The sequence below is a fragment of the Calidris pugnax genome, unplaced genomic scaffold, assembly GCF_001431845.1.
Source record: "Calidris pugnax isolate Ruff unplaced genomic scaffold, ASM143184v1 scaffold39, whole genome shotgun sequence".
Taxonomy (NCBI): domain Eukaryota; kingdom Metazoa; phylum Chordata; class Aves; order Charadriiformes; family Scolopacidae; genus Calidris; species Calidris pugnax.
In genome coordinates, this window is record NW_015090828.1 from 5108425 (window position 1) to 5129020 (window position 20596).

Below are 20596 nucleotides of genomic sequence, written 5' to 3' on the forward strand. Positions count from 1 at the left end.
GATACAGAAAACTAAATGTAGGGCCATACGATTTCCAAGGAAATACCATCACTCTAAAATAATCTATGCTAGATAAAAGCTGCTGTAGGTTTGCTTACACGCGTACATAGGGTTCCTTGGTCTATTCCTTTGTCCTGAGATACTGTCTGCACATCAGGTGACTATATTTTTTGATGCATGCCTTTCTAACAAAGTAGACCCAAGCAGATCTTTTGGACATATTTATAGCCAGCAAAAGCACAAAGCCTACAGCCAATAATTTTGGCAGAGAAACAGAGTAGAAAAAAGCTAATAGCCAGACACATGCTTCTTACACGCAGCACACATCTGTTGATCTCATTTTGTCAGTCTGCTGAGGTGCTGGATTTTCCAGGCAGGCAAAAAAAAATAAAAATAATAATCTTCCTGTGTAAGTTGCAATATAAGCAAATGCAGAAGATGGTACATCATCAGTGACATCAAATCACAGGATCCATCCTGTGTTTGGTCAGGTCCCCCCCATGGACTGAGGGAGATTACATATGCATTGCTGTAGGGCGTGGCAAACATATAAATACATAAAAATACCGATGGTTCTGCTGGCAAGGATCCTGCTGGTTGCATAACTGAATATCCAGGCTGTGTAATATCAGAGTTCAGCAAACAGAAGAATTTATGCTTCCTCCCAGCTGAATTTATCCAGACAGAAGAGATTCAGCAAGCTGCTATGTAACGGACAGCCTGATTCATCCTGCCTTTGGCTGATTAAATTCAGAGGCTGATGTAAATTCTTCCATGGAGAAAGTCGTTTGGATTTGGTCTGAGTTGCTACAGCCATGGTAACGCACCAGGGCACAGACATTTTAACTTTGCTCCTGCCAGATTATAAGGCCCAGCATGGCCTGGACTCAGACTTCCTGGTTGAACAGGGTCATCAATAAACCACCAAATGCAAACAATGGAGAATATCTTGACTTCTCAGGGAATTACTAGAAACTATTCTGTAACACCCAGCGTGTCATGCTGGCAGTCAGGTTTGTTAAAGGCTGGTTTCAAATCTTGCTTGTTTGACTCTCTTTAGATTCCCAAGTCCACCAGTGCTCCTGGGGAGGAGTGGTCCTGGGATGATCTTTTTAACCAGATCAAGGGGCAAATGCCCCTTACTATTTTGTATACTTATATTTCTAATAAAATTAATTCCCTTTGCTCTGAGACTTTGCTGTTGCCATGAACGCCAGAACAGGCCTGAACTTTACAAAAGGAGACAAATGGAATATGCAGATAGGCACTGGTTCACTCCTTCAAAGTAGCATGATATTCCAAAACAGCCTTAATTCCTATCAGTTTCCAGATGGACTTTTAGGACATTAGTTTCTACCCAGAATGATCTTTGTTCCTTTGTATTCCGTTGTTGAAACACAACGTGTTTTTTTTCCCCTGATTTCTACTTCCATAGCAGAAATTATCTAGAGACCCTGTAATAAACAGAGGGAAGGATGGGAAGAAGAGAGGCAGGGGTATTCTCCATCTCGCAAATGCACTTCTCCCCTTTAACCCAAAGAGCTGTAAAGCCTACCACCACAGGTTTGGGCTGGGCTGAAGAACACAGAAATTCCAGAGGATGGACAATTTTTTTGTCAGGACTTCAAGGTTTGCAGAAGCCATAGCAGAAAATTTTAGCTGGGCTCCCTTTTTCATGCAGATAGCTAGTCACTTTACTGTCGTTTGTTTTTCAGGGATCGTGGTTTTACCAATCTCTTAGGACAGGACTGACATTACATTTTTTTCCACTATCACCTTCACTATTCCCAATCCCCTCCTGGACTTGAGAAACTTGAAGTGTGTCTAGAGGATTAATGTTAGAATAACATTTACAACTAGACTGTCAGCCAGGCCTCCAGCCTGGCTTCATTTTACATGACAAATTTGGACCAACGCTGAACTGCAATAATTGCACAATCATCGCCAGACAAAAACTGGAATCACAAAAATATGAAGACTACAAATGCAATGACTGCATTTATACTACACTACTGCTCAGCACCAGCACTGAGATCCTCCAGAAAGCAGAGAGGTCCATGATGACTTGTAGAGAACATGAAGTTTGCCCTAAAGTAAAGCTCCTGTACATTTGTGGCGCCACTTCAACACCTCCATGTACAGATAGTAATTCTTACTTTTTGAGTGAAATTTTGTAATACAAAACATACTTTAAACAATGTTCTTTAGGAGTGCTAGTTTTAAGTCTTGTTACTTGATCAAATGCACCCTAGCTGCTAAATCAATGCCACCTACTTTGATAGCAATCACAAAAAATGGCCAGAATCATAAGAACACTTCCTCTCCTCTGAAGTTTCCATAATATCTAGGAGGCTTAATGAAGGCTCAGGAGCAGAAAGTATGAGAGTAACTTTAGTTTCTCAGCCCTGAAATATCATTTCTTGTTTGCAGTGTCGGTAGTTGCAGATTTTCTGACTTCACAGCAAACAAAAGCAACAAAATTACTGCTATGCAATGTTCAGAAACTCTCCCTAAATGGCTGTTGTAATGAAACACAACGTGTTTTTTTTCCCCTGATTTCTACTTCCATAGCAGAAATTATCTAGAGACCCTGTAATAAACAGAGGGAAGGATGGGAAGAAGAGAGGCAGGGGTATTCTCCATCTCGCAAATGCACTTCTCCCCTTTAACCCAAAGAGCTGTAAAGCCTACCACCACAGGTTTGGGCTGGGCTGAAGAACACAGAAATTCCAGAGGATGGACAATTTTTTTGTCAGGACTTCAAGGTTTGCAGAAGCCATAGCAGAAAATTTTAGCTGGGCTCCCTTTTTCATGCAGATAGCTAGTCACTTTACTGTCGTTTGTTTTTCAGGGATCGTGGTTTTACCAATCTCTTAGGACAGGACTGACATTACATTTTTTTCCACTATCACCTTCACTATTCCCAATCCCCTCCTGGACTTGAGAAACTTGAAGTGTGTCTAGAGGATTAATGTTAGAATAACATTTACAACTAGACTGTCAGCCAGGCCTCCAGCCTGGCTTCATTTTACATGACAAATTTGGACCAACGCTGAACTGCAATAATTGCACAATCATCGCCAGACAAAAACTGGAATCACAAAAATATGAAGACTACAAATGCAATGACTGCATTTATACTACACTACTGCTCAGCACCAGCACTGAGATCCTCCAGAAAGCAGAGAGGTCCATGATGACTTGTAGAGAACATGAAGTTTGCCCTAAAGTAAAGCTCCTGTACATTTGTGGCGCCACTTCAACACCTCCATGTACAGATAGTAATTCTTACTTTTTGAGTGAAATTTTGTAATACAAAACATACTTTAAACAATGTTCTTTAGGAGTGCTAGTTTTAAGTCTTGTTACTTGATCAAATGCACCCTAGCTGCTAAATCAATGCCACCTACTTTGATAGCAATCACAAAAAATGGCCAGAATCATAAGAACACTTCCTCTCCTCTGAAGTTTCCATAATATCTAGGAGGCTTAATGAAGGCTCAGGAGCAGAAAGTATGAAAGTAACTTTAGTTTCTCAGCCCTGAAATATCATTTCTTGTTTGCAGTGTCGGTAGTTGCAGATTTTCTGACTTCACAGCAAACAAAAGCAACAAAATTACTGCTATGCAATGTTCAGAAACTCTCCCTAAATGGCTGTTGTATATCAAGGTTATTGGAGGTTTACAGCATTTCCCTTGAAAGTAACAACCTAATAATAAACATTCAGTTGCTAAAGAAAGAATCCAATTTCTGCCATTGTCATAATACTACCAAGACTGTGTGCAAAGCTGCAGTGATTTATACTACACAAGAATTCACAGACTAACACAATCAAGGTTTAAAATGCTTGAGTCCTGCTCTGTGGACCCTTTCCCCCCAGAAAGCACCCTCTGAGATCAGTAACCCCCCTGTGCAGGAATACTTGCCGCTGCTGAGAGGTACCTCTGTGAAAATTGAAGCAGAAAACTCCTGTTTCACTACAATCCACCTTATGTTCTTCCAGGACATAAACAACAGTTCCATTCCACAGTTCCTTTAGTTGCCCAGTAAAGATTTCTATGAGAATTTTTCCTACAGATCTCCAGATTCTCTGTATCAAGAAACTCTTGAGCAACTCGGATTTGAAAATCTGAAGCAAGTCTATGAAGCAAAATGCTGAGGAACTCAGGAAGCACACAGTACCCTATCATCTCCAGCATTCGCTTTCAGAAAGACTTTCCCACGCTATAATCAGGTCAAAAGATTCTGCTTTTGTTGTATTAGTCATTGCACAAATGTTTGGAAGATACATAAACTGGTTAGTGCATAATAGCTTAATCTTTACAAGGCCAAATTCTTCCCAAGGGTGGAAAAACAAGGACAGCAGCTGGAGTCCCATCCATGTAGGCAGAACAGGCGAACATAATCCCTGGGCTATACAGGACAGACAAAGGTTGCTCAGTGTAAAACACATTGCTCCCAGCTTATCAAAGCGCTCTGAGGATACATGTAACATTAAGCTCACAAACGCTTCCATTCACTTCAACAGACAAGCTCATACCCAGAAACATAACCGGTCCCTTAAAGACTCTTTTGGTTTGGGACCCATCAGCCCGTCTCTTGCAGGATCAAAACCACAATGGGGTAAACCCATGATTTCTCTCATCTGCTTTCTTCTCCTTTTTTCAATAGTTAAGAGAGTAGCAATAACACCTGCAAGCACAGCTGAGTGCTGCAGGCTCTCAGCCCCTATAAATACGAAGAACGAATACATGGTGGCAGAGACACAAGCACGTACCTGGTCCTTTGCTGGTACCAGCAGCTCTTCAATCATCATGCTGTCTCGGGCATAAGAACTTCTGTTCAGCGTGTAGGACCTATCCGAACTGAAGGAGCGGAGGCTGTTGTATTTACCATTTATCATAGAAAGTGCAGATGACAATGAGATGAACAAAAAAATAAAAATAAAAAAATTAATACATGCAACTTCCAGGGATAGCATAAGATGGCAAAATATACATAATTTGTGAAATAAATACAAGGGAAAAAATGGAATAATAGGTATTAACTATAGTTAAATATCCCCTTCCCTACAATATACATAAGAAAAATCACAACAGATGTTTACTACTTTGGCAATAATGCCGTGGCTTTAGAATATATGCAGAAAATGTATTCAAGTATTTAGATGATCTTTGATAAACGTCTTCATGCCCTAATCCTAAAAGAAGACTCGTGAGGGCAGGTCCTGGGGGAGCTGTGGGTAAGTTACAGTACCTGCCCACACGGCTCAGATTGCTGAAACAGGTTTAACTAAAAGCAACTTTTATGTGGTGGCGTTCTCTTTGTGGCTGAACCACTTTTGAATTTGTTACAAACATCCTAGTTATTCATTAGAAAAAAGGATAATAATTTTGAAATTAGAGAAGAAAGAAAAGAAATTTCCTTATTGATGATTAAATACAGATTCCAATGCTTTGGGGATTATTTTGTGCGTGCGAGACTATTTAGAAATAACTATGATGATTCTGAATGTGTTGCAATTAAATCACTGTAGCAGTGTGTTACACTTAACCCTGGAAGATACATTATGGTATGTGCTAAAAACATGCTGCAGGCCTAGACATGCTTGCTACGTGACAAAAAAATAAAGTAGTAAAAGATGTGAATTAATACAAAGCAACATCCAACAACATACTACACTTTTGAACTAGCAACACTTTTCAGACTCAAAACTCTACAACTTGGTTTCATGCATTTTGTAGTTGTTAATCAAACTTTTCTAGTCCCTTAGCACATGTTCCTCCTTGTGCTGGAAGCAGAACTGGGATTTTAATTACACACTGTTGGCATATGTTAAGCAGACTTTTACATGATAAAGGGCATAAAGAAATCAAGTTATATTTGTTATAACAGAGGGATCCACTCCCCCACCCCCCCAAAAAAAAAGCATGTCACTTTCCAGTGCTGAATAAAATGAAGATGAGCAATGGCAGCAGCAGAAAGATGAAACACGATGCCATGCCGTCTTACCTGACTTTTGGACTAAAGCAATTTACAGTGGAAAAGAAACAGGAGAAATAGAAAGCAAAGAATCAGACGGGGAAAGCAAGATGTTATGGCTGGATGGCTTATATATTTAATGTGTTTATTTCTTAATGTTACACTCAGAATCAGTAGTATGATACGTCCACAGAACACTTTTTGCTAAATAGAATACTTCGCAGGAAAAATGCTGTATTTGCCTCCTCTGAGCATAACATGTGCAATGTAAAAAATGAGTTACGCAGCAACAAATAGTAATGGCACTGCTAGAATCAGAAGCATGGAAACATTGTATTTCCCTCAAAGAAAAGACAAAATGAGGTTGAACCCTCATATCTACCTAACAGAACTTGAACGCGAAATTCTGCTCTCCCACCTGCTCAGCGAGAATTTAGATGTGTGCAATGAGTAAGAGGTGCCTGGTAAATCAGTGCCCAGCTCTGCACACAAAGCACACTCCCTCTCCACCGTCACCACAGCACTTCAGACCTGACCACAGCTGATAGTGCTGGATGATGACCTCGCTCACACCGACTTCTGCTTACAAGCAGCATGTCAGCTTTCTAAATTAAGTTTAAAAAGACATAAGATTCTCCCTTTAAATTCATTTTGCTGATTTTCCAGCTAATGCACTATTTAAATGCATTTTGGTATTCCTCATGAATGTATTATCCCATAAATACTTATTAACTTACCTAAAAATTGTAAGTGAAGCAAAACATGGCTGGGCACTACTAAAGAGCAAATTTGCACTGCGTGCTTGCATTTCTAATGCGACCATAACAAACAAGACTGAAGGGTAGTCATCTAAGCTTTACCTTATGGGACTTGCCATTCACAGTTAGACAATGAACTCACTTTTTAAAACAGATCTTTAAACTACAGCACAGGAAAAAGTCCTCAGGGCTCCAGCTTATGAGGTTTAATTATTAGCTTCAGTACAATTCAACTGTCAGTAAATACATTGCAAATCCACAGCTGTGGAATTAATCTCTTCTCATACAGCTTTAATTGTTTTAAGCAATGCACAGTGCAGGTTTTAGCAAGATTCAAAAACGAAATCTAAAACGTTGATCTAGCAACACCTGAGTTGAAATCAACATTAGTCAGATATTATATTAAGTTTACAATAATTTCTCAGCTTCACAGAAACTTTAGCCTGTTTTCCATAACATGTAATCCATTCCCTGTCAAATGAAACCCTACAACCAATTTAGGGTGTACCTGATTTTTCATTTTTTTGGGAGCATTTTTCTATAATATTGGCTCAGTTGGATTACTCACTAGCCCCTTTAAAGAAATAAAAGCACCAAAATAGCAAAATGATTGTCATTCAGTTTTTCTGGCATTTCCATTCTTCACCTAGTCAATTATGGAACACTCTAATGTATCAATTTGACCAGTGGTTTTGCTAGCTGTTCTAGATCAGTTTCTAGACCAGTTCCAAACTGCTAGCAAAGAGGTGCTCAGAGATCTTCCAAGCATGAGCAGATACCAGAAAAAGTGAATAGGTAGCTTTCTGTATCATTGCCATAAGAAGCTGACATGAATAAATAATATGAAATAAAACTGCAATGAACCTATGCTTTAAAGACACAGTATTACCATATCACAGAAGTACACCCCCTCTACTTTGTTTCGGAATAGTCTCCAGCTTTGTGTGAAAGAGCACACTTGGTTTGTAAAAACTTGTAACTGTGGTGACATGCAAACACGAGAAGCAGCAAATACAATACCTGGCGGAGCGGGCTCCCAGGCTAAAGCCCATGTATCCTTCAGCAGGTAAAGAATCATCTCCCAACTCCTTCAGATCCTGGGGTCCGAGGTATTTGTCCGTATCACCTGTCATTGCATCCTCACCTGCCAGTACAAGAGCCAGGCTGAAATCAGAAGCTCCACGTATTGTAAATGCTTGTGTGCTTAGTAAGTCATAACGCCCTTCCCTGCTCGCCAAGGAGGAATCAATCCCGTCACCCCCACTTTCCCTGAGGCTCTTTCCATGCAGTACGTCAGTGATCCACCCTCTGAACCCGCCTGAGAAAATAACTTTATTGGGGGCAAACGTAAGAAGCAAAATTCCACCTTGACGTAAATCCAATAAAGTTATATGACGAATGACTTTTGAGCAATCGTTTGAGCAAGCTACAGGGTTCTTCTGTACTTTGCACCATGCACTTACTTTTGCTTTCCTTACCAAAAAGCCTGAGCTGAGAAACTAAAGTTAGGTTACTCTGTATGACAACAAAACAAAACAAACAACCTAACAACAACAAAACCCACAAAAAACCAAAACCGACCAACCAAAAAAAAAAAAACTAAAACCAAAAAAAAAAACCAACAACAACCCACCAAAAACCAAAACCCAAAAAAACCCAACCAAAAACCAGAGAGCTTGGCTATGAGAGAGTTTGTTTGCCTACCATTACTGAAAAGTCAGGGAGCTTGAATGGACGCAGAGTAAAAGCGAAGGCCCGCCTTCCACCCTAGGTATTTCTCAATAACTTTCGCAAGTTTGAACGTAAGAGGGGATTTATTTATTTTATTTTTTTTTAATGAATTACTTCACACTCCCAGGTTGATTTTCTAAAGGTAAAGCCTCCTCGGTGCCCGGGCAGCCGGGGGGGGCGAGGGCAGAGCAGAACAAAGCCCTGCCCGAAGGAGCCCTGCCCGGGGAGCCCGGCGGCCACAGCCCACCCAGCGCCGGGGGGACGCGGGCACCCACAGAGAAAGAGATGATTAGGGGTTTTTTGATTCAGAATAAAAAAAAAAAAAAAAAAAAAAAAAAAGGAAAAGGAAAGGAAGGAAAGTTAAATCTTGGGAGAGGAGGGCAGACGCCGCAAAGGGTTAACGGGGCGCTGACTCTCGCTGGGAGCATTTGCATACCATTACATCATGCAAACCTACATTCCTGCATTGACAGAGCAAGTCCAAAATATGCCTTTTGCGGTTGTAGGGTGGTTTTTCCCCCCCCCTCTTATTCCCTCAACAGCACAGAGCAGAGAGCTCCCCGTAAGCTCCTTACTTGCCTGCATTCGCGCTCTCCTCCTTTGTTGTGAACGCATTTTAGGTGTGTAAAAGTTGCCCAACGGAGCAGTTTACCCGCGTGCTGTGGGCGGTGAGTGAGTCCCCAGCCCCAGCTATACGTTTCCCACTTTCATTCAAGGAGTATAAACTAGTTTCCATTCACTTAACTCAGGAAACCACAGGCGAGCTCTGGTTTTAAACTAACAATCAAGTCTAAAAATACCCCTTCAGCTACTGCTTTGCAAACGGCAAACAAACAGAACAACTTTCTCCTCCAGCCCAGCAACAACCGGTATTTTAAGCAACAGTTTAAAAGCTCAAATGTCCATAATATACGAGAAAGCATTCAAAAAAACCAGAAACAGAAACATTATATATTAAGTTAAACTTTAAAAAGTCTTACTGTTTTGGAAAGCCATTTTCACCAGTCTGGTCTATAAGAATTTTTTCCCTGATGTTTCCAAGAATTCCTATTAGTCCTATTAGTCCTTAAGCAGTGATTTAGAGTTAATCTCCAAACCAGCACAAGCAAACTAATCCCTGTGGGTCATATTCGCTTTCCACACAACAACTGAGATCTTCTTAACATCTTGATCTCTTCGTATGTATTTTAGGACATGTGCATCTTTGTCCTCTCAACTCAGATCAAAGTTCTTTGCAAATATGAAACGTAAAATAACGACTACAGTTGGTTTGTTTTAAAAAAAAAAAAAATCCCCTTTTAATCACTCTGCAGACATCCTTTTAAAGCTTCTGCTGATTGGATTACAGCCTCCCTTGGCAAGCCTCTTGAATGGTGACATAAATGCAGGCACTCCAGTTATTTGTATGTAAATAGGGGTGCTGCGAGGGTGTAGTTTTTCTGTAACTCGATCCCGGGGCTGAGCGGGGAGCGCGGAGGCTGCGGGGATGGGCGCTGCGCTCCGCCCGCCCCCGCCGGGGCCTTCCCCCCGCGCCCCCCGCCATCCCCGGGGCTGCGGGACCGGGACGGAGGGGGGGGACGACGGGGACGGCCCGGTGCTGACCCGGGGGCGCAGGGAAGAGTTGAGCCCCCGCTGCTCCCTGAGTGCCGACCCCGTTCCCTCTTTCCCCCCCGCCTCAAGCGTGGGGTGCTTGTGTCCAGAGAGAAAATTGAGGGGTTTGGAACAAACCTGGGAGGTGGGGAAGTGGCCCAGAGGGGGTCAGAGATACAGGGCAACTGTGAGCAACTCAAACTTCTGCCCTTAGACCACCTGGAGAGGAGCGTTGCACCACTGTAAGGAACAGAGGAGGCATTTTCTGTAGGAGCGTCATTTGTGAAAGGCAAGGTGGGGAATGATAAAAAGCTATTCCAGTTGAGCTGCAAAATACGTTAGATGTTATCCTGCTCTGCAGCTTATCCAGCCAGAGCAGGATTACTCTGATGAAATGCTCTCATCAAAGGAAAAGCTGCATCTAGGAGTGGTAATTTCAAAGAATTCCAGACATTGTTTTGTGATCGTGGGAGGCTGGAGCAAAATGGGTGGTGCACGTTTCTGCAATCCCGCTCTGTTTAATTAGGTGCCACAGCCTAATCCTCTGCATTTCAGGTAAGGAGCAGAGTGTTTGCTCACAGCACACTGTAATCCTGCAGAGTAAGGTCCCATGGAAAAGCCATGAGAAAATTCATCTCTGAACACAAACAACAAAGAGGTGCCCAAGAAGTGAGACACCGATGACAAAACACCAAAGAAAGAGAAGACTGCATTGCTTTGCTGCAAGTGCCATCCTTCCCTTCATAATGGTACGTGTTGAAGAAAGATGATGTCCCCATAAAGAGTGGGCAAACATTACTATCACAAGTACAGGAAACCCTTCAAAATCCAGGAGAGAATAGCAGCAGTAGGTCAAAGCAAAGGCCCATCCATCCTAGTGTACTCCGTCTCACAGCAGCCACACTTCACAGAAGAATATAAAAATATGCAACTGTGGAAGTCCTCTGGGACATTTTTCTAGCTGGCAGTGACTTGAGCGTACATTTTCTAAAGCCACAAGAGGTTTGTAAATCACAAACAGGTATTTTTTTTCCCCTTTTTAATCTTCCATTTACACTTTGAACTGATACAAACTTTTTGCATTCCCCACACCAAGGATGTGCGCAAGGCGTCACACGATTCAATTAGCTATTGCATGAAGAGCAGCTGTTTTAATTTAAACTGAATCTGCCTCTTGCTGGCTTCACTGATTCCCACTATTCTTGGGCTTCAGGAGAGGCAGCAAGCATTACTGCCCACCTTGCCACCCACTATTTTATATATTATAGCCTATCCCTCATTCAGCCTTTTTTCCTGGGACAGACAGTCCTACTGTTTTCTCCCTGAGAAGCTTTTCCACACTTTCATCACCTTCCACCACCTTCATCACCTTTTCCCATGTTTTCTCCCCTTTTTCTGGTCCCTCAGCATGTCTCCTACAGGTAGGAATTGCAAGAGCACAGGGCAGGTTCTCTTTTTAGAGGCCAGTGGGAAATACAGGCTCTCTGGCAGCAGGAGAGAAGGCATCTTGTGGCTTGGGGAAGAGTCCCAGGCAAAATGTAATCATAGCCTGGGATCCAAATGGGCATTTGTCATTGGCTTTGCTAAAGATCCCCAAAGCTTTCGCCACTCTCTTGTCACAGCTTGTCCAGAGTTGCCTGATGGAAAAGCAGGATGCTTCTAGTTGGAGCCAGGGTTTTGGTTTCCCACAAGTATGGAGAAAAGCCAATACCAAACCGCTGAAACTTTTATGAATCTGTAAAATTTTATGGAGACAAAGAAACTCAGAAAACTCTAGAGCATAAAAATATAATAAATCAACCCCTCCTAAAATGGTCAATACAAGACTTTCATGCATAGGGATGCCCTGACCTGTCTTACATGCACTTAAACTGCTGCACCTCAGCACCTACTCAGGGATCAGGCAGTGTGCACTCATGCCCTATTAGGACATCTGTCTAATCTGCTAGGAATTGATTAGCATGATACTTAATCCTACTGAGAGAGGAATCTCCATTAAATAGGTTTAAAACACTGTCCTTAATTACACCCAAAAATTTTGTTATCTACTGAAAACCAAATAAAAAAAATATAAAAGCTCAAAACTAAGTGTTTCTTGACAATGACTGTCTAATATTCTCAACAGCTGAATTGTTTTATGGCTGGGATTTTTTTCCCTTCACTGCTCACATCGTCTCACCCCTCTTTGTAGCAGTTTCCGTTGCTTGCTGTCCCCTTTGCCTCTGGGACAGCAGCGGCAGCTTGTGTGGGGTGGGCTGTTGTGACAGAGCTCATTGTGGGGTTGTGGCAGTCACAGCAGAGCTCTGGCATCCTCCACCAGGTTACAAGTCTTGCACCCGCCAGGAGGGGTGCTCCAAAGCTGAGCCTGTGACTGCAGAGGAGGGGGCTCCCCCCAGGCCTCCCGCAGATTGCTTGGGTTGTGCTTTAGGGTTGCTGATTCCTGGCTCCCCACCAGCCCCACAGCCACAGGTCGCACCACTGGGGCTTCCAGCTGCACAGGGCATGGGGTGTGAGCTCACATCTGGAGACGGTAAGAGGAAAGACCCAGTTCTTGCTGTCTCAGGTTTCACATTTATAAGATTTGCAATCTCTTTAAAAATAAAAGCAGAGCACATGTTCAGTGTGCATCGGAATTGCTCGATATTCTTTTTCAAACTTTGTGCTACATACAAAGATGAACCTGAGTGTTTTTCCCCACAAAATCATCTTCACATCTTTTTTTTTTTTGCGGTGTAGCAGTTTCCCAGCACTTAACCTCATTTGGGCAGATTTGCCAGAGTAGTCTAGGAAAACAAAGAAAAGATCTCTCCTCCCAACCAGCCCGAGTCCAAACCAAACTGTCCTCGGCAGCAAAGTTACACAATTTCCATGTAAATACTTATTTAGTGGGCACAGCAAGACATAGACACAAGGAAACAGTTCCTTGACATTTGTCTCTGAAACTCTGCTTCCCAAGCCTTCAATTTCTCATGAGAGAAACTTTGAGAATTTTGGCATGTTGATAAATCATTAAATGAGATTTGGCTGAAGAAGTTTGGCTGGTGATGTGAGTGTTAGCCAACTGAGGGAGAGCTCAGGTTTGGGTGGCAAATTTATGCCCTTCTCTCACTTGGAAATCAGCTCCCTGGCTACGAGATTTGTCAAAGTGCATTACCATCTTGAACATCTTAATTTCAACTGGCGTATGTGAATGCTTTGTATATAAATACCCTACCAACATGGAGGAGTTGTGGGGATGGGCATCAGTATATTGTCTTTACAGATGTGCAAGTCAGAAAAGAGACAGGCCAATGGTTATTACCTCAAAGCCTGTAATTCATCGCATGCCTTGCACACTGGAATGCTTCAGCATAGGCTAATAAAATACCTACTATTTGATTTGAAAGCTCCCTTTCAGTGTTAGGATTGAAAATGACCCTGTTAATTGTAAACCAGTCTCTTAGCTCCCCTAGTAACTGCTTGGGTGCAGAACACAATCTCTAGGCAAGAGATCGATTGTATTACACCTGCACTCTTAATTTTTTGTTTGGTTTGTTTTTTGTTAAACTGGCAGTTAGTAACTATAAAAGCCTTCCACAGATTTGGCCTTAAAAAATAAATGATTCCCTACATTAAAAGATATGTTTTACATCTTTAGTTCTAATATTCAGACTCCCTACAGGAGTGTTTCTCATCTGTACCTCGCCGCATGCTGTGCAGTGGAATATGGCAAGAGTTAGTGCTCTATTAACTAACACTATTATGCATCAGTGTTCCAGTCAGTTAAAACAATACAGTATTTTGAGCAGTACAATAGCCTAAGAGAGCTATTTGGAAAACACAGGTGTACGGTAAGAATACTCTCCATTTGGAACTGCAGCAATGGGAACACAGTAACAAACTGAAAACAAACCAAAAGCCTCAACGCATGAATTAAACAAGAGCCGCACACAATGAACTTCACTAAATAGCTTGTACACCTTACTGCTTAAATGCTATAAAAATTAAACATATCACTAGGAACGAAGAAAGGGAGACTAACTAAAGAGGCACAAGAAAACTGAACCCAGTCACTTGTTTTCTTACCAGAGAAGAAAAAACTGTAGTTCTAATGTAAGTGAATCAGGACATTAAAAAATGCCTTGAGGACACTGTCATCCTCTTCATCAACTCAAGACCTTCCTATTTCTGAATGTCACCTAATGTCACTAATCCCACCACGACCTCAGTTCCTGGTGAAATTTGCACAGACTCCTGCACATCCCAACCAGGGTGGGTCTGACCTAACAGGGGATGTTGATAGAGGGGAGAGAGGGAAGCAGTTGCCAAAGGAGTTTTAAATACTTGAGGACCACCGAAGCCAGGTGAAACCTGCCCAGCACCCAGGAGTGAGCTGGGACAGGCAGGTTGCTGGTGCCCATAGCTCACCAGACTTACTTGGAGGCACTGAAAACTTCATTGCCAATCACTGACACATTTCATGTCTCTCTGCAGGATGATACAGATGAAATCTCAGCCACAAGGTACTTACTTAATACTAACAAACAGTCCAACACAGCATTCTCTTTATTCAGGACAAAAGTAACCTGACGTGTTTTTACTGAATGTCCTGACTGAAATGTTACTTTAAAAAACAAACAAACAAACAAAACCCAGAACAAAAAAACCACCCTGAAAATACTTCTTTCCAGGCTAAGGGTCCACTGTCAATGGAAATCAACTATTTCAGAGCTAATTCACATCACTATTTAAAAAAACCAACAAAGTCATTCCTTCTGCTGTTCACTTTCACTAGCAGCTGTTTGTTCCAAAGAGTTTTGATATTGGACCCTTCTGTGCAATATTTAAATTTTCAAATACAATAATAAAACAATTCCCCACTTTATAGAAGCAGCAGCAAAAGACTTTTGCAGGAAAGTGGAAGTAATTTGATTAAAAATCGGGAGTAAGAAATTCAGAAAAAGTTAGAGGATTATCAGCAATAGCTCAAATAATTGTTGAAAGCGTGCTTAATTGTAAAGCAGAAATTAGTGGGATAATAAGAAAATTATTTGAAAGGATTAATTTTCAGAGCCTTAAGTTAAATATCACTGCAATACAAAAATGCACAAATACCTTCTTCAACATCTGACAAATATTCAGCATCACTGAGTATTTCAGGGGCATTGGCTTTACGAACTGCATGATTTAAATAAACAAAATAATTAAATAAAAACATATACTATCAATATGTCAACAAAACAATCAAAGTAAAACAATAACAAATGTGCAAAGACCATATCCAACTAATACTATGTGGTGGTTGGTTTTTTTAAACAAACATTTCTTACAAGAGACAACTGAAAAATTAGCAAGAGGGATTTTTTCTATTTTACTACCTTCATCATCAGACATATCAAGAACTTCATTCATGGTTTCAGGTACATTCATTTTGTGCTTTTCTGTAACAGTCTGTGAAAGAAAATAAAATCATTTCAGAGTGCAGACATCATTTTTGTTAAAACTATAGCTATATTAAAAATTAAATGCAAGGTAGAACATATTTTTACCGCAGTCAGCAAAATATGATTTTTTTTTTAAACTTTCTTATTCGCTTTCCTTTTTATAGATGCGTTGAACTATAAATTTAAAAAACCTACAGAAATAGGCAATATTACACTTATGTTTTACACTATATTTACATTTCCACAGCAGAAAAAGCATGAGCTGAAAACTTAGAAGATGATGATACCAAAAGAAGAAACAGATGCACTGAAAAGACTTTCATGTTAAGGGGTTTAACAACAACCCTTTAAATAATCATCTAAATTTTGAGCAGGAATATAATATGTCATCACTATTTAAACTAAACTTTCTCAGGGAAGTATTTCTCCTTTTCATTAGAAAAATGCTGCAGTTTGGGAACTGGCTTAATCTACGTAATTTTTTTTTCAGAGGTGCCTCAGCATGAATTGTGTGTTCTTCCCACAAATGCAAACAATTGTAACCACATGCAGGCTAAATGATACCCTTTTAAGGAATTCATCCATGTAAGACACTCAGAAGCGGTTGGTTGATTTTCATCCTGATGTTTGTATCGATTCAGACTCAAAGACCAATATAAAAGTAAATTAGAAGCAGAAAAAAAATATGTTACGAATGCCTGAAATCTGTTCCTAGAATACCTGTGTATCCCACAAATGACACACATGCAAATTTTACTCTTCAGCTGGAGTACTGCACAACAAGCACTGATGAAGTTTTACATCACGCAGGAGACCCTGCAGAGTTACCATTCAAGGAGTGCAGTGGAACAAAAAACAACAATAACAAAAAGAAAGAAAAAAAAATCTAACCAAAAAACAAACCACCAAACAAACTCCAGACCAGAAATCACTCTCATCTTTGTGGAGTTTTTATTATTTTTAACCACCATTACTTCTCATCCTTCACATACAAACAAGATATCATTATTAACTTCAGGAGAAGAAAATAGGTTTTCCTTTTTCATTTATTTTAAAATATTTCAGCTTTTCTCTGACCTCATGAATACTCATTTGCAGTTCATGTTTCTTGGGCTACTGTCACAGCTTGATACAGGCAGAAGAGATCAAACAAAACTTATAAAAAACATCAGACATTTCATTTTGTGGGAATTACTTACAAAGTTTTTTAATACGTTGCTGCTAAACTACCAAAATCACAGGACTTTTTTTTTTTTCAGGCACTGAAGCATTTTGTAATGATTTTCTGTAAGCTACTGAATTATAGACCACTATCAGGAAAGTCACAGGAAGAAAAGGCCAATGCAACAGCAGAGCTAAAATCTGCCCGTCATCCCAAATGCTCATCCTATTGTAACCACCTCCTTGTACTGACAGACGGCACAAATGGGAGATGACAAAACACGGAGCACACAGTGACTGTTTTCCGTCTCTGATACACCTAAAAATACATACGTGTACATACTTCTCTTCCTTCTTTTTAACCAGAAAAAAAGTTGCAGAAAAGAAAAGGCAGACTTGGAGCCAATGCTCTGAATTTATGTTCTTAAGACTCAATTTTGGCTTTACTCCTATGGCCATGGGGGCTCCTCACCTCACAAAACATCTTCTTTTTTTTTTTTAGAGCAATTTGGCAAAACTTTAATGAACAAAAGATCTTTCTAAGAAATATCTTGGATTCTGTGAGTCACCATTTTTCTGGTAGCATGTAATATTTGACCACTGCAAATCCCTTTAATCTCTCCTGCCTAATGCTGCAATCAGCCTTTCTGAGAGGGAAGAGAGACGCGCAGGAGTTCCTGTACAAGTGAGCGAATGGGTATCTGGGCTTGCAGGAGCTGACTGTGGCTGCTTGCAGAAGACAGACTTTCACCATCTTGCAAAAGACACCAGAAACTATGTAATGAGGTGCTTTTAAGTAAATTCCAACCACTTTCTAGATTGGAATAGGTTTTCTTAGGCCAAATACAAGTCATTATACATCAGTCCCTTGGCAAACCCTCTCAAAAGGCAGAAGCAGTTTCTATTTACATAAGTCTGTAGGAATGTCTATTCAACTACAAACAAGCCCATATTCGTGTGGTTTGTGCCCTAAACAAAAAGATGTGTGGAAAAACATGGCAGCTATGACCAGTCATTCACACTGTCCATTTTCTGATTGGATGAATACATCCTAGTAATGTCTACTACCTTAAAAATATATGCTCATATTTGACTTAATTTCCACTTTATACTGCTAAAAGGAAATAGGAGGAAATTAAACTGGAATCTCAGTAGACACGTAACTAAACAAAACTGAATACACTGGCTTAGGAAAAATTCTTCCATTCACTACTGAACTAAGCTGTACTTACAATTGTAGTCATGGTCTCTTCTGTCACCACTTTCAATGTGTCAACAACCGAAATGTAGCCAAGTCGCTTAGCGATGGCAAGGGCAGTGTTTCCATTCTAGCAATTAAAACATTTATAACAAAAGATGAATGTTAGCAAGGAAAAGTGTAGAAACTACAAATTAACTGTAGAAGAATGCACAATAAAGGCCAAATAAATGTTTGCATGTTGGTGATTGAAATAAATATATTTCAGGTAGTAGGATATATAAATGAGTTTAACTCTTTACAGAAATGGAATGAAAATGAAAAGATTTTCAGATGTTTGCTGTTCTAGTTTGGGAAGAGATGATGGCATAGAGGATGCGGGGGCGATGGGAATGAGCTTCCTCTGCTCTTTTCCTCTCCCACCACATACATTTTTTTCTCATTTCCCTTGCTTAAAGGATTTACACAGGGTGGGACAGCTGAGCCCGAGGGGGAAGCGGTGGAGCCCTTGCACTTACCACAGTGAGCTCGTTGGGCGCCGCGCCGTGCTGGAGCAGGACGTTGATGATGTGTGTGTGCCCCTGCTGTGCAGCCTGGTGCAGCGGCGTGTACCCGTTCTGCAGGGAAAGGGAAAGGGAAAGGCTGCAGCGGACACGGCGCAGAAGCCGCCTCCACTGAGCGAGCAAGGCAGAGGCAGAAAACTCACCTTCGTTTTGGCATTAACTTTTGCAGAATGTTGCAGAAGGAAGTTAACAATTTTTATGTTTCCGTAGTGGCAGCCAACATGCAAAGGAGTGTATCCCATCTAGAATGAACGTAAGCAATTAGTGAACGTGAACATTCCACACTTCCCCTGACAAAAAAACCCAAAACTAAACAGACACAAAACAGCACAAATCCTGTTAAGCTTTATTTCTTTGGCCTACATGAAAAATCCTCCAACCTTGGAAAAAAACAGCACCTCAAATGTTGATTCAAGTCCCACTCCCTGTGAACCTCTCTGAATGCCTTGTATTTCTGTAATCTTCAACACATGCAGTGTTGGTTAAAGATTTTACTTCCTCTCCAATGGTCAGACTGGGGCAGAGCCCAGCTTTTAAAATTAATGTGTGGATAATGCTTTGCACAGTGAGCTTCACATGCTTGGTGTTCCTACAGTGTGATAATAACCAAATAAATAAAAAAGTAAGTAATAACAACTTTCTAAAAAACAGGCATGCTGCGGGCTGCCTCAGCCAGGGTGCAATTTGCAGCTCATCCATTTTGACTGAAACACCCGGAAGGTAAATCTAAAACAATGCAACTGATTTGCCAGCTCTGCCAGAACAATGTAGTCCTACAGAAACTGGAACACCAGCTGGTGAATTGAGGATCTATGACAGAAAGGTCTAATTTTTCATGTGTCTGTCCTTGTGTTACACAAACTGGGAGAAGCGGCTTTTTCTTGGCAACTGCAAATATGAGAAACTTGACTGTATCCTTTTTGTTCCTATTATTTGTTTTTCATTTCTAGTGGACAGACTAAAACTGTTTGTCAACATTGGGATTTCCCCACTAAATGTTCTAAACACAGCTAAATGGCTTTTTATAGTAAAGTACACACATTTCAGAAATTTTTTTAAAACCAGTAAGCACAAGAAGAATATCACTTCAAAATCTGACAAGATTTTTTTTTTTTTAAATTACTACTGTTTTTTAAAAACTACTCCTGGCAGCAAAGCAGGAGTCAGTAGGCTGACTCTGAACTCACTCACTTTAAAACCCATATAGTTAAAATAAGTCAAACAGCATGTTGAAACCTGTTAATCGTAATAAACACTTTAATGAACAGTTAACATTTAACATACAATGCAACAAAACAAAGAGGACCAAAGCTTGCTCTTGCTGCTCTTTTTCTAATCTCTTAGTCCATGAGCACACCGTTAGCAGTTCTGAAAAAGTTGGACTGACTTGAGATGCTTAACATATTGGGAATGATTAGATTATCTTTCTTGAAGTAATTATCTTTTCCTGCCTTATCTTCCCTGCAAGACAACGCTATCTCTTCTTCCTTAACAAACATAATTAATCTAGAGCTGTACAAAGGATAGTTTGGGAGATGGCTACCTCTAAACAGGACACGTGCTATTTTTCTCCGTGGCATGGAGAGAGGCCACTTTTCCCCAAACCTCCCCCCCAGTCATACTAATAGCTTGATGGCTTTCCAGCAGATGCTTTGCTTGGCTCACAGAGATGAATTAATGGACTTCCTTCTCTCCTGAGGTGAGTCATCAGGATTCCTTTCCCCTTAAAGGTCAGGTGTTATGAACCCACTTGACACACTCTGAGATGCCAGAAGGGTCATCTTAGCTAGCGTTCACATGGGGCATCACCATTTTACAAGCAGAATGAAACTACACTGCCAACGTAACACGTCCTTTTGCTACTCTGTGAGACTTCCAATGTGGTATTGGCCCCATGCTCCATTACCAGTTTTTATGGAAAAATCAACTACTAGGCTGTAAAAACCGTATCTGATACTAAACAGATGGTAAAATACGCTGCGGATGTGCACTACTGTTAATCTACAAGAATTCTGCTTTCAGAAAAAGGGTAAGAGGCAAGGCTGTCTGAGATCACTAATTCCAGTGGCAGAAAGATCAGTTATAACATACATGGGGAAACATGGCCATAGTGCATGTCCTGGCTGCTGATAGAGTCCAAAGCAGCAACATGGCCAGAAGGAAAATACACTACTTGGTACTGAACGATCT

The 20596-nt window shown here is 40.8% G+C and overlaps 1 protein-coding gene across 11 annotated transcripts in view; it reads right to left on the minus strand.

Annotated features, from left to right (window-relative positions):
• ANK3 (ankyrin 3, node of Ranvier (ankyrin G)) overlaps nucleotides 1-20596 on the minus strand; it is a 208697-nt gene that overhangs the window by 68646 nt on the left and 119455 nt on the right. For 6 of the 11 annotated variants that reach the window (XM_014940415.1, XM_014940413.1, XM_014940416.1 and 3 more), the window contains exons 20-27: nucleotides 18550-18648; nucleotides 18362-18460; nucleotides 17878-17973; nucleotides 15419-15491; nucleotides 15156-15218; nucleotides 7761-7884; nucleotides 6013-6024; nucleotides 4778-4880 (exon numbers count right to left, since the gene is read on the minus strand). In XM_014940415.1, the coding sequence (XP_014795901.1) occupies nucleotides 4778-4880; nucleotides 6013-6024; nucleotides 7761-7884; nucleotides 15156-15218; nucleotides 15419-15491; nucleotides 17878-17973; nucleotides 18362-18460; nucleotides 18550-18648 (669 nt within the window). The remainder of the gene's footprint in view (nucleotides 1-4777; nucleotides 4881-6012; nucleotides 6025-7760; nucleotides 7885-15155; nucleotides 15219-15418; nucleotides 15492-17877; nucleotides 17974-18361; nucleotides 18461-18549; nucleotides 18649-20596) is intronic. The other 5 variants (XM_014940417.1, XM_014940419.1, XM_014940421.1 and 2 more) reach the window with 3 other exon arrangements.